Source organism: Ursus arctos, unplaced genomic scaffold (genome assembly GCF_023065955.2).
Source record: "Ursus arctos isolate Adak ecotype North America unplaced genomic scaffold, UrsArc2.0 scaffold_2, whole genome shotgun sequence".
NCBI lineage: Eukaryota > Metazoa > Chordata > Mammalia > Carnivora > Ursidae > Ursus > Ursus arctos.
The window spans coordinates 54,300,446-54,313,057 of NW_026622874.1; the positions used below are offsets into that span (position 1 = coordinate 54,300,446).

The 12,612-nt window shown below is 39.7% G+C and overlaps 1 protein-coding gene across 1 annotated transcript in view; it reads right to left on the reverse strand.

Moving 5' to 3' along the window:
* The window catches only part of EPRS1 (glutamyl-prolyl-tRNA synthetase 1), a 65,671-nt gene extending 57,093 nt beyond the window's left edge, over window positions 1-8,578 (reverse strand). The window contains exons 1-3 of the mRNA XM_026517312.3: window positions 8,249-8,578; window positions 4,242-4,326; window positions 810-909 (exon numbers count right to left, since the gene is read on the reverse strand). Of these exons, the coding sequence (XP_026373097.2) occupies window positions 810-909; window positions 4,242-4,326; window positions 8,249-8,465 (402 nt within the window). The 5' untranslated portion in view covers window positions 8,466-8,578. The remainder of the gene's footprint in view (window positions 1-809; window positions 910-4,241; window positions 4,327-8,248) is intronic.
* Between the last annotated feature and the right edge of the window lie 4,034 nt (window positions 8,579-12,612).

A 12,612-nucleotide genomic window follows, 5' to 3' on the forward strand; every position in this document is an offset into this window, starting at 1 on the left:
ACAGAATTTGCCATTATGTGGATTTAACTATGGTTGCCTGAGATTTAAATTGGCATTTAAATAAACAAATTTCATTGTTACATTTCTGTGCTTTTTTTTCCCCCCAGGAGTGCAAGGGAACACTTCAGAGAAGAAAAAGAAAAACGAAAATTTGAGAACTGGCAGCAGGAAGGAATAACCCACTTGATCAAAACCAATAGGTGATACCTACCCAAACAGATTCATCTACCTGTGAAACTTAAAAGTAAATACCTAGGAAACTCTTCTTTGTATCCTGAATTTCATAAAACTTAGGAGAATTGAAGCTGAATACAAACAAACAAAAACCATCTAAACAGCAGTACTGGAAGTTAATCCACTGTTGCTGTCATTAATTAAAGCATATACCTAGAAAGGAAAAGGGGATCCAAACTATGTGTGTGACCCTGGATAAACCTCCTAGCGTTTCTAGGCCTGCTGCCTCATCTGCAAAGTTAAGGGAATTGAATGAAATGATCTATACAGTCACATCCGGCTATGAAATTCTAGGAATCTAGGAAGAAAACAGCACTCACTGACCCAACAGGACAGCTGGTATGGGATTAAAAGTTCAAACTTAGAAGACATGAGGTGTTTGTTTTTGGTTTTTTTTTTTTTTTTTTTTTTCCTGAAAATAAAAACAGGATGAGAATTCCTTAACTAGGTCTATCACTAAACTCCATGAATATCCCCACAGAATAACAGTATATATATAAGCCAACAATAAAATGAAGTTCTCAAAAGAACAGAGCATAAATCAAAACAAACCCAAGGAAATGTTCATTGCTTACCTCAGTATGTTCCAGCAGGTTAGAGCCATAGAGCCCAGCTGTAGCTGCAACTCGAGCCAAGTAGCGAAGTATGGAATTTATGTCTGTGAATACCACACTTCTAGAATACAAGCATGAGATAAAATATTACCACAGCTCTAGCAGATCAGTAGGAGTCATGAGACTTACAAAGAACTATAAAAATATAAACCTTATATTTGCCATGTATTTTCAACTACAGTTTTTAAAAAATCTGCCTAATTTATTCTTTACTGTTTCTATCAAATTCCAATTTGTTCTGAATGTTCAGCAAAATCCAACAATTCAGAGTGAACTATCTATAATACTTTGTCCTTCTAACTATTGTCTATTCAGTGGTGGGAATATGAAAATTTAACTGGGATATCAAGAATAACAGTGATTTCAAATAAATCAAGACAGAGAAGTCAGGGATATACAGTCATGAAGAGGCTAGTTGTATCAACTTCCAAGTAAAGAGGACAGCTCAAACACCACCAAAACTGTTCTGCAGAAATTATTTTTTTAAAAGACACACACCCATAAGTAAAACAAGACTAAGGAGAAGAAATAGTCACAATACAGTTTAAGAAGCTAGACAGCAGATGGACTCAACAGGTCTGAAGAAACTGAATTTTTAGTAGACAAAGCTGAAAAACAACCCAACCTAAATTTTAGAATCCATAAAAGACTAAAATGAATCAATGGAAGTGAGAGTGAAGTAGGGCTAAAATAAGGAGGGGTGGGGCTCCTGGGTGGCACAGTGGTTAAGTGTCTGCCTTCAGCTCAGGGCGTGATCCCGGCGTTATGGGATCAAGCCCCACATCAGGCTCTTCCGCTATGAGCCTGCTTCTTCCTCTCCCACTCCCCCTGCTTGTGTTCCCTCTCTCGCTGGCTGTCTCTATCCTGTCGAATAAATAAATAAAATCTTTTAAAAATTAATTAATTAATTAATTAATTAAACAAATAAATAAAAAAATAAGGAGGGGTGGTAGAAAGTCTATATACAAATTACTGGAAAACAGCACCAAACACTATTCTGCTCAGCTGAACCACTTCTCTTACCCCATCTTGGCAAAAACCAAAGCCTTATTCTCTAAAGAGTAAAACAAAGCGTCTCTCAACTGGGGGAAATCTGGCACAGCTGTGAACTGACTTATGCAGGTAACCGGGAGAATGAATACATACATACTAGATGTTGAGATCCTTAGCCTCCTTCCCACCCTCAGCTTCCAAAATATTCTGGCATCAACTCTTTACCTTTCAAACAGGAGACTGAAATTCTTCACTAATAACCTGATCAGCCTAAGAAGAAATAGCTAAGGATACTAACATCAGAAGTTCCCCCTAAATGTACTATTCAATCAGACCATGCCAAAGTATGCTCGGAGCTACCAACTCTACCCTTCAGTTCAGAACTTACAAAAAGCTTTAAATGCCAGTTAAAATCTGAGAAGGTCATCAGGAGTTACCAAATATTTGAAGAAAGCTTTTAACTTGAAAGATAGTAACCAGGGGCGCCTGGGTGGCACAGCAGTTGGGCGTCTGCCTTCGGCTCAGGGCGTGATCCCAGCGTTATGGGATCGAGCCCCACATCAGGCTCCTCCGCTATGAGCCTGCTTCTTCCTCTCCCACTCCCCCTGCTTGTGTTCCCTCTCTCGCTGGCTGTCTCTATCTCTGTCGAATAAATAAATAAAATCCTTAAAAAAAAAAAAGTTCTATGTTTAAAAAAAAAAAAAAGAAAGATAGTAACCAAAACAAACACTCGGAAAAATGCAACTTGGACAAATTAGGGAAAAGAAAATTTAAAAAGTAAATAAATTTCTTTTAAGCAATGAAACAATATATTGCAGTCATAAAACAAGAACAGGATACTATAAAAAGAGTACTCAAAAAATAAAAAGACGAGCTGTTAGATACTAAAAATATAATAGCAGAAATGGAAAACTCAATAGAAAAACAGGATAAAGTTGAAGAACCCTCCAGAAAGTAAAGAAAAAAGAAAAAATAGGTGAAAAATGAAGATGATACTTAATCCCAACATCCATATAAAGAACAGAAAATGGAGGAGAAAATCATCGAAGAAAAAATTTTACAATTTTCCAAAATAGAAGGATTTCCAAGTTTCCACATTGAAAGGAGACCAAGCATCCAGGGGAACAGATTAAAAACAAACCCACACAGGGCACCAGGCTGGCTTAGTCAGTAGAACATATGACTCTTGATCTCGGGGTTGTGAGTTTGAGCCCCACATTGGGTGTAGAGATTACTTAAAAATAAAATCTTAAAAAACAAAACAAAACAAAACAGAAAAACAAAACTGATCCACACCAGAGCATATTACTGTGAAATTTCAGAATACTGAATCACAAGAAAATATTCCTACAAACTCCTGAAGTCACGTAGAAAAGATCAGGAATTAGAGAGGCTTCAGAAGAAGAGAACAAAGCAAACATTATTCCATGGAAAAGTAAAAGTTGTACACAAAAAATAATCATAACACGTCGCTCAGCAGTGAATAAAACTTACTGGGTTATTACAGTGTGAACATAGAATGGTGAGCCAACCAAAATGATGATACAACTACACTGGGAGGAAGGAGGAGATGGGGAGAAGAGTGTGTGTGAAGTATGTGTTTTTATGTATCTTGCCCCTTTCCCAGTATAAGTCTCTCAGTTAATTATGGACCTTTTTTTTTTTTTTTTAAGATTTTATTTATTTGACAGACAGCCAGCGAGAGAGGGAACACAGCAAGGGGAGTGGGAGAGGAAGAAGCAGGCTCCCAGTGGAGGAGCCCGATGTGGGACTCGATCCCGGAACGCCGGGATCACGCCCTGAGCCAAAGGCAGATGCTTAACGACTGCGCTACCCAGGCGCCCCCTAATTATGGACCTTTTAAACACATTTCAAATCTGTATCCTGCTTGAGAATACCTTTGAAAATTTCTTTCAATTTGGTCCAGATTTTATTATGTGGTGAAGTATTCTTAAAAGAATCTGAAACCAGGTTATTTCTATCTCTCAGTTTCATTAAACTAAAATTAAGGATAATATCATCTCCCTTTCCAATTCTTTTTTATTCTTCAGTAGGTTCCAGAAAAAAAGACTTTTAATCTTCCGTATATCCTGGGATGCAAATGATTCACTTTAATCAAGAACAATATATGCTCATTGTAGAAAGCTGTGAAAACAGAGAAGTAAACAAACAAACAAAAAACCTTTCTGTACGTTTCTAGTTTCTTTTAGATTATAAATGGGATCAGACAGCTTGCTGACAAATAAGTCTGTGGATATACTTCTTTTAAAAAAGAGGAAGAAAAGCATACTTCTTTCTAGAGGTATCTACCAACTAGCAAATAAAAGAAGCATGGAAAATTGAATTCTGAATATTTAAAAAATGCTGTTCAGTACTGGAAACAGATATAAAAGTACTCACTCAGACACATGAAGAATATTCTCTTTCCCTTCTTCAACAGAAATGCTGACGTTGTCCTTCACATGTTCTACGGCCAGCAAAGCTCCTACGTGGAATGAGATGAAAAGATATTTATTAACAATGTAGTATTTAAAACCTGAATCATAAAGCAGTAAGAATGACTCAACAAACCAATATTAAGTCCTGCAAGGAATATACTTCTTTCCCAGTAGTCTATAAAGAGAAAGGATCATCCTCCTGTCTCGGGAAAATAACGTATCAAAAACTATTCACTGGCATAGTCCAACTGCTTTTGAATATGTTCAGCTTCCAGTTAAGGACATTAAAATAAATCTTTTCCTCCCTCAGGAGACAAGAAATGAGAAGAGTGCCTTGTATAAAAACTATTATTAATAGCATCCAAGTGATTACTATGTGGTAGGCACTGTGCTAAAATGCTTTACAGTCATTATAATTTTTAATATTTGTAGTGATCTTAAGATTTATCTTCATTTCACAAAAGAGGAAATTAAGGCTTGGAAAGATTAAATAATGAACCCAGAGTCCTTGACTAAATATGTGGCACTCAGGAATTGAATGCAGGCCTAAGGTGGTCCAGAAGTTAAACTCTAAAACACGGTGTAATCTGCCTCTCAACGCCTATTATATATCCTAAATTGATTCATTAATCCTTTGTCCTTTAAATTTGGCTACCATGAACCACCAACAACCAGATATTGATTTCTAAATCAAGCTCCACTGGAAACAGGGCTGCAGTAGGGAAGGTAAAAGACAGACCTGGAAAATCTTGTGCTAGAAAGCAAGTCGTCATCAAACAAATAAGCCAAAAGAACACAGAGGCCAGCTTGGAGGGGCTCCTACTGGCAAACAGTAGCAATGTAACTGCTATTGTAAATAATACAAGTTTTTGTGTATTCATACAAACAAATCCTATATGGCAAATAAAAAGCATGAAATGCTGTTATAGGCAACAAGATAGATGAATCCCAAAGCACTATCCTAGGTACAAAAGAATATATACGATATGATTCAAGGTATATGAAATTCTAGAAAAAAACAGAATAGCGACAGAAAGCAGATCAGTGGCTATCAGGAACCAGAGATGGGGAAAGGGAACTGACTGCAAAGGGGCATTAGGGAACTTTCTGAAACGAGATAAATATTCTCTATCATTATTACGGTGGTAACTGTACATATTTGTCAATTTTAAATTGGTGAAGTTTAGTAAATTATAGTAAATTATATTATAATTCACTAAAAATTATAAACTTAGTAAATTATAGTAAATTAAAAATTTTAGTAAAATATAGCTCAATAAAACTAATTTTTAAAAAAATTTTTAAATTAAAAGAATAAAAGTAAATAATACAGATTATAACCTGAGTACATTTTGTTATGAATTTTTTTTAAAGGGAAAGAAAAAGGTCTTCTGGTAGAAAAATGCCAACTAATACATGCAGAAGGACCAAGAGAATTAGAAGGTCATCTTTTGGCGTCTTCCTAATAATAATCAAGTTGGGTAGCAAGCATCAGTGGATGCTGACACCAGTAAAGGAAGGTTTGAGTGGAATGTTTACATGGTTCTAAAGCAACACACCCACAAAATGCCTGTCAAATGCAAAGAGAAAACTTTGCAGTCCGTAAAGCGGGCTGACACCATCTTAAGCAATCAAGGTTAGATCATCGGTAATGGGAAAAATCAAATTCATGCACCAATTGATGGGCTGCAATGAAGAACAACCAATCACTTCTGTGCTACTTTTGTCAAAGATGTGTAGCTGAATACAGCCACAACGAAACAACAAACAATCTAATCGGGACATTCTTCTAGTAACTGGTCTTTAGTCTTCAGAGAGGTCAAAGCTATGAAAGCCAAGGAAAGACTGAAAAAACACTCCAGATTGAAAAAAACTGGAAACATGACAACTAGATGCAAAGCATGGTTCTGGATTTTGATACCTGTACTATCGAGCGTACTGCTGGAACAATTAGTGTTGGAATATGAATAGGGTCTGTGCATTAAACAGAAGGATGGTATCAATGTGTACTTCCTGATTTTGATGGTCCTGTCAGGTCATGTAAAGAGTTTCCTTGCTTGAGAGAGCTGGATGTTGGCGTATTCCTGATGTTGAAGCATCATTATCTGCAATATGCTCCCCAGGGGTATAGGGGGGAAAAAGTACTTGGTTCTAGTCTTGTACCTTTTTAAGTCTGAAATTATTTTAACATTATAAAAAAACTTCACATGCTGAATGCATGTAAAACAGGGAAATTCCAGCAAAGCAATCTGTTTTTCTAAATGTTTCATCCAATTTTATCGATTTAAAGATGTACTTAAACAGTGGGAAAAATTAAAAAACAAGGAGGGGAGAAGCAAACATATATTTATAATTGGTCTACAGTTCAAAATGACAATAAATTTCTTCAAGATACCCTTCCAGAATAGTCAGAATGTGATCACTAAGGAAACACGGGGATTTGCTAAGTAACATTAGTAAAAACTACAGCTTATTCAATAGCTAAAATGGGCCAGGAATTTTACCTAGAGTCTCATTTAATTCTGGCAACCAACCCTATGTAGAAAATCTATTTATTTATTTAATCTATTTATTGGCTATTTATTCCTCCTTTCTTAATCAAAGGAACTGTGGGAGAAGCCAAACGCCGAACGTGCCAAGGTTCCACAACTAGTAAGTGCCACCCAGGATTGGACTCAGGTCCCCAGGAAAAAATGTTTTTGCTCTTAACCATGAGACCACACTGTCTAGTACTTTCCAGCCCAAAGAGCATTTCTTTTAGAGTTTACTGATTTGTGTGAGGCTAGCCCGTAATTACTGGAACCAATATGTTAAAACATTAGCATTTTTTAAATATTTAAAATGGCTATTAAATTGTGGGTTTTATTCCAAAAGACTCCGCACACCACCGAAGTTGACAATGTAATGAGTAATTCTGTCAACCCTGTGACCAATTGCATCTAAAGGGCTGCACCTCTCCCACATTAAAAAAGTACTTGTGTCAGAACCCGGCTGGCTTAGTCTGTAGAGCAGGTGACTCCTGATCTCACAGCTGAGTTCGAACCCCATGTTTGGTGTAGAGATTACTCAAAAATAAAATCTTAAAAAAAAAAAAAAAAAAAGAAAGGAAGAAACCAAAGTACTGATGAGTCTATACTATGCATACACATTAACAAATAGGAGATTAATAAACTACTCAAATTATTTTGTGTAATTTCCCAAAATAATAAAAAAGCAGAAATTCTAAGCTATCTACAATAACCTCGGCCACACAGAAAAAGCAAATCCAAACAGAACTTAACATGTGTTAGGAAGGTGACCGATCCGACGTTTACTCTGGCGTTGACCACATCCATAAGGGTGTGGAGTAAAGCAGCCCTATCAGTCCGCAGTGTACTTGAGTGTTCCAGCAATTACCCTGCCACCATTAATTTAAAATAAATGCAACCTCAGTTGTAATGCAATCTCAGCTACTACAATTGTCTGCCTTGTTCCCCCTGAACCCAACGAAACATAAGGTAGTCAAGTGGATTGAAGATCTTTTCTGAGAAGAGGGAGGGAAGGATATGTAAGTAAAGGGGAGTATGCTAAAAGAGGGGAAAGATGATGGGATTTTAACTTTCAAAACGGTATTTCTACGCGCAGCTCTAGGTCTCCAGGGAAAGCCATTTCAAAAAGGGAGACGGGAGTTGGCTGAGAGTCATCCCTCTTAGAGAAAAGGTCCGAGGCTGAGCGACGTGTCGCCCTACCCGGGCTCATACCACGCCTCCCTCCATGCCCGAGAAAACAGTCTTCAGGAGCACACCTACATGCCAAGGGACGGAAGACGAGGGGCGCAGACCTTACTCCGTGTACAGTTTCGGGGAAAGGGCAGGCCTAATCTCCCAGACCGCGACCGCCACTGCGCAACGCCGGGCGCGGCGACCTTCCCTGCCCCGCACCCTCCCCGGCTGATGCAACCCACGCAGGTCGGCGGCCTCGGCCCCTTACCCAGCGGAGGGTCTCCGGCATTCACGGTCAGACAGAGCGTCGCCATCTCCGCCGGTCTGCGGCTACCTGTCACCGCGCCTGCCTGGCCGTCAGAACCTCTCCAAACCCGCCGAAAGCAAGAAGCTGCAACGTGTGCGCGCGCCTGACGCTGCCGCAGCCTTCGCCCCTCCCCTGCGTCGTGGCTGCCGCCGTCTCCGCGCACACCGCGGTGCGTCATCGCCGTGCGCCGTCTCCGCCCCGCCGCGGGGCCCGAAGCCTTCGACCCCTCCCTTCTGCATCTGGGGACAGGAGGGCTTACGTGGCGATTCACGCCGCCGGGGGAGACGCCGAAGCGAACTAGACTTTACGACACTTCGTAAAGAGAGGAGAGCAAGTTGTGAAATCGTTTCCATCGTAGGAGCGGGGTGCGCGTGAGCCACCAGACAACACGCAAGTGGAGCAGTGTGTTGTTGATGGCACTGTGTGTTTGTAAACACAGAAGAGTCGTGGAAGCATGCACACCACACCGACAGCCATGGTTTCTTTGGGGATGGGGGAAGGTTTTCTAATGTTTCCTCCTGTTTTTCAAAAGAAGAATGTATTTCCAAGAGTTATTTTCGTACGTGAAAATCATGCTTAAAAAGTGAGGATTTATTTATAAAAGGCATTACTAAAAGCGGTGCCGGAAATTGTGTTGGCTTTGTTTGCCTGGACTCTGCAAGCGTGCCTTTCACGGGGTCATCGGATTTCTCCTCCCCACCCTCTGTGTGTAGGGGTGAGTGGGTGGGTGCGCGCGCGCGCACTCCAAAGGCTGGTATTCGAGTCAAGGGGCCAAGAATTACCAAAAAAAAAAAAAAAACCACCTCAACCTCATCCCTCCACCCACACCAGATGCCCCACGTGGCATTAAGTGCGCTCACATGGTGCTATTTAACTGGAGGCTAGGGTGGTCCAAAGTGGAGAAGGGCGTCACTCACCTGTTTGCGGTGGGAAGTCTGGAAGCCTAGGCTCAGCTGGACCCCACTCCCTCTGCATAGTTTGTTGGGTCCGCTCCATGTGAAGCCTCCAGCGGGGTAGTATTCTTACAGGGTGTCTGGGTACCGTGAAAGTGAAGGTTCCGAAAGGCCAAGATGTAAACTGCGACGTTCCTTCTGATCTAGCTTTAGAAATCACACAGCATCACTTTTGGGACACTTGATTGGTGACCACTGAGTCCCACAGGGCCCGCACAGATACAAAAGAGGGGACTGCACAAAGGCATGAATACCAGGAAGTATGGTTCACTGGGGTAAATAGATTAAATTGTGTCTCCCAAGAAAAGATATGTCCAAGTCCTAGCCCTCAGTCCCTGTAAATGTGACTATTGGGAAATAGAGTTTTTGCATTTATGTAATGAAGTTAAGGATCTCGAGATTACATCATCCTAGAAAGAGGGAAATTTGACACACTTTAATGAAGTCACAGAGACACAAAAGGAAGGGCCACAACAGGTCAGGTTGAAAGTCAGGATGTCTGCATCACTAATTTCAAAAGTTTCTTACTAAATTAAAGAAACCCACTGATGCACATGAACTGAACATCACGACCAACAGGCTCTATGGAAAAATGATGCATGTTCCTTCAGGACTTGGATAATGTTAACAAACTTAACCTAGCCAGTGTGGACTCTGTTGATTATGTATACACTGAAGAAAGTTAAGAAAGGTTAATTTCTGGGTGGAAAGCCAAACAAATGAAGAACACCAAGGATTACTTCACAGTGGCTCTCTTAGCAGCTCTGTTGTACTGGTTCTGATGAACACAGTCTATTTCAAAGAGCAGTGGGACCAGAAATTTGATAACATACTGAAGAAGAATTTTGGCTGAACAAGAATATGAGCAAATCTAAGCAGATGATGAAACAAAGCAAGGTCTTTAGTTTTGCCTTCCTGAAGGATGTACAAGCCAAGATCCTGGAATACCATAAAAAGGCAAGCACGACTTTGCTGATCTAGGCATGATTGATCATGCAGATCTCAGCAAGATTTTGCTGCTGCCAAATGAAGTAAGTGGTCCACAGAAGCTTGAAGATAAACTCGCCACTAAAAAAATTGATAACCTGGGCAACTCACAGAATACGAGTGAGAGAGAGACGTGGATTTGTACTTCCCTCCGTTCAAAGTGGAAGAGAGCTCTGATGTCAAGGCCATGCTGGGAGCCATGGGAATAGTGGCTGCCTTCAGTCAGCCGGGCATGACCAGGAGCCAGGGGGCTGAGTTGTCTAAAATCCTACACAAGTCCCTTGTGGAGGTGACTGAGCAGGGCACAGAATCTGCAGCTGACACTGGCATGGAAACTTCCAACATCATTGCCAATTTACGAAAATTTCCATTGTGATCACCCTTCTGTTCTTCAATCACATTCAAACCAACAGCATCTTTTTCTTTGGCAGAGCCTCTCCTCCCTAGATGCTATCAGCCAGTCACTACTTTTGGTAAAAGCTCACAGAGTTGTTCCAGTAAATTCACTGCTAGAAATAAACAGGTTCTATTTGATTTGTTTTCCGTTCTAATACCAGTTACAACCAAGAATTTTTAATAGTTGAAATAGCATGTCTGCCTATTTCTCTCTCCACACACATGTAAACCTATATTTTCCCCACGAAAATTCCCTTTAAATAAAAAAAAAAAAATTCCCTTCAGGGGCACCTGGGCAGCTCAGTCACTTAAGAGTCCAACTCTTTTTTTTAATAATAGTTTTTTATTATATTATGTTAGTCACCATACAGTATATCCCTAGTTTTTGATGTAAAGTTCCATGATTCATTACTTGTGTATAACACCCAGTGCACCATGCAATACGTGCCCTCCTTAATACCCTAAGTGTCCAACTCTTAATTTTGGCTCAGGTCATGACCTCAGGGTTGTGAGATCCAGCTCGGCATTCAGGCTCCACGTCAGGCTCTGCAGTGGGCATGGAACCTGGGTAAGATTCTCTCTCACTCTCCTTCTGCCCCTTCTGTCCCCACTCACGTTCTCTCTCTAAAAAGTAAATAAAATAAAAATAAAAATAAATCCCTTTGGACAAAACATGCAACTTCAAGAACGGACAAAGGGATATTTCAATACTGCGTCTTCTGAAGTTAAAATACCGTTTGTGAACTGTTTTACATTAATTAAACCAAATTACAACTGCTTTTCAAATTTGTTAATCCTGACTGCTCCATTTCTTTGAATTCAGGTAGTATCTGGGACCCTTACATATCTCCTTTATTTTATAAAACATATTATCAGTAAACCAATGACTTACTCAAAGTAGAATACTAGCACATCTTTTATCTACACTTTCTTTTGCCTGAAATTATTTTCCCCCAGATTTTCATTATGACTGACTTATTTAAATCTCAGACCTGAATATAACTTCACATATCCCTTTTGCCGTCTTTAAGCTTTTAATTTTTGCTAATCTTGCATTTCTTATCTATAGCCTTTCAGACATAATATTTACAGATTAATGTCTTTTAAACATACAAACACAAAAGTGAGAAATGGAACTGTTACCTGTTTAGCCTTGTTAAGATGGTCCCATAACCTGTTTAACCTCATATTCTCCATTAATGGTCTGTCTCCACTAGTAAATTAGATAAAATGTTCTACTTGAAATCAGAGTAGTCTTGGATCTTTGGTTACTTTTTCTGTTTTAAATTTATCCTTTTAAAATCACTTAGCAGAGAGCTCCTTATGCTACTGCCCCTTCAGCTTCTATGTTCTGGCCCTTTTATTATATATCTGCTTTATTTATGATTATGGACTCATAATTTATTCAAACATAAAACAACGAAAGAGCCTTTTATTTTTCCTGGTCACAGCATCATTAAATGGCCAAGGGATAATACTTTTTCTAAATGTATGGAAACACTTTAATAAAGTTAAATGAGGTAATGGTTAGAGGGGGTAGGGAAAAGAGAATCATAAAGTGCCATATGATGCCATTAAGATGAGAAAACTTGTATTATCATGCTCAGCATTATTTTTATTTTTTACAAAATATTTTATTTATTTATGACACAGAGAGAGACAGCAAGAGAAGGAACACAAGCAGGAGAAGTGGGAGAGGGAGAAGCAGGCTTCCCACTGAGCAGGAAGCTGATGTGCGGCTCGATCCCAGGACCCCAAGATCATGATCTGAGCTGAAGGCAGACGCTTAACAACTGAGCCACCCAGGCGCCCCCTCAGCATTATTTTATGACTATTAAGAACTCCAAGGTGAAAGTCATATTCCTCCCTGGTTGTGGGCCCTTCCACTTCATCAGCTTATACCTCATGTAATTCTGTCAGATTTGGTCAGCTTCCACGTAGGTAGTAAGCAACGTATTCACGCAGTGCTAATACTATAATAGATTATGC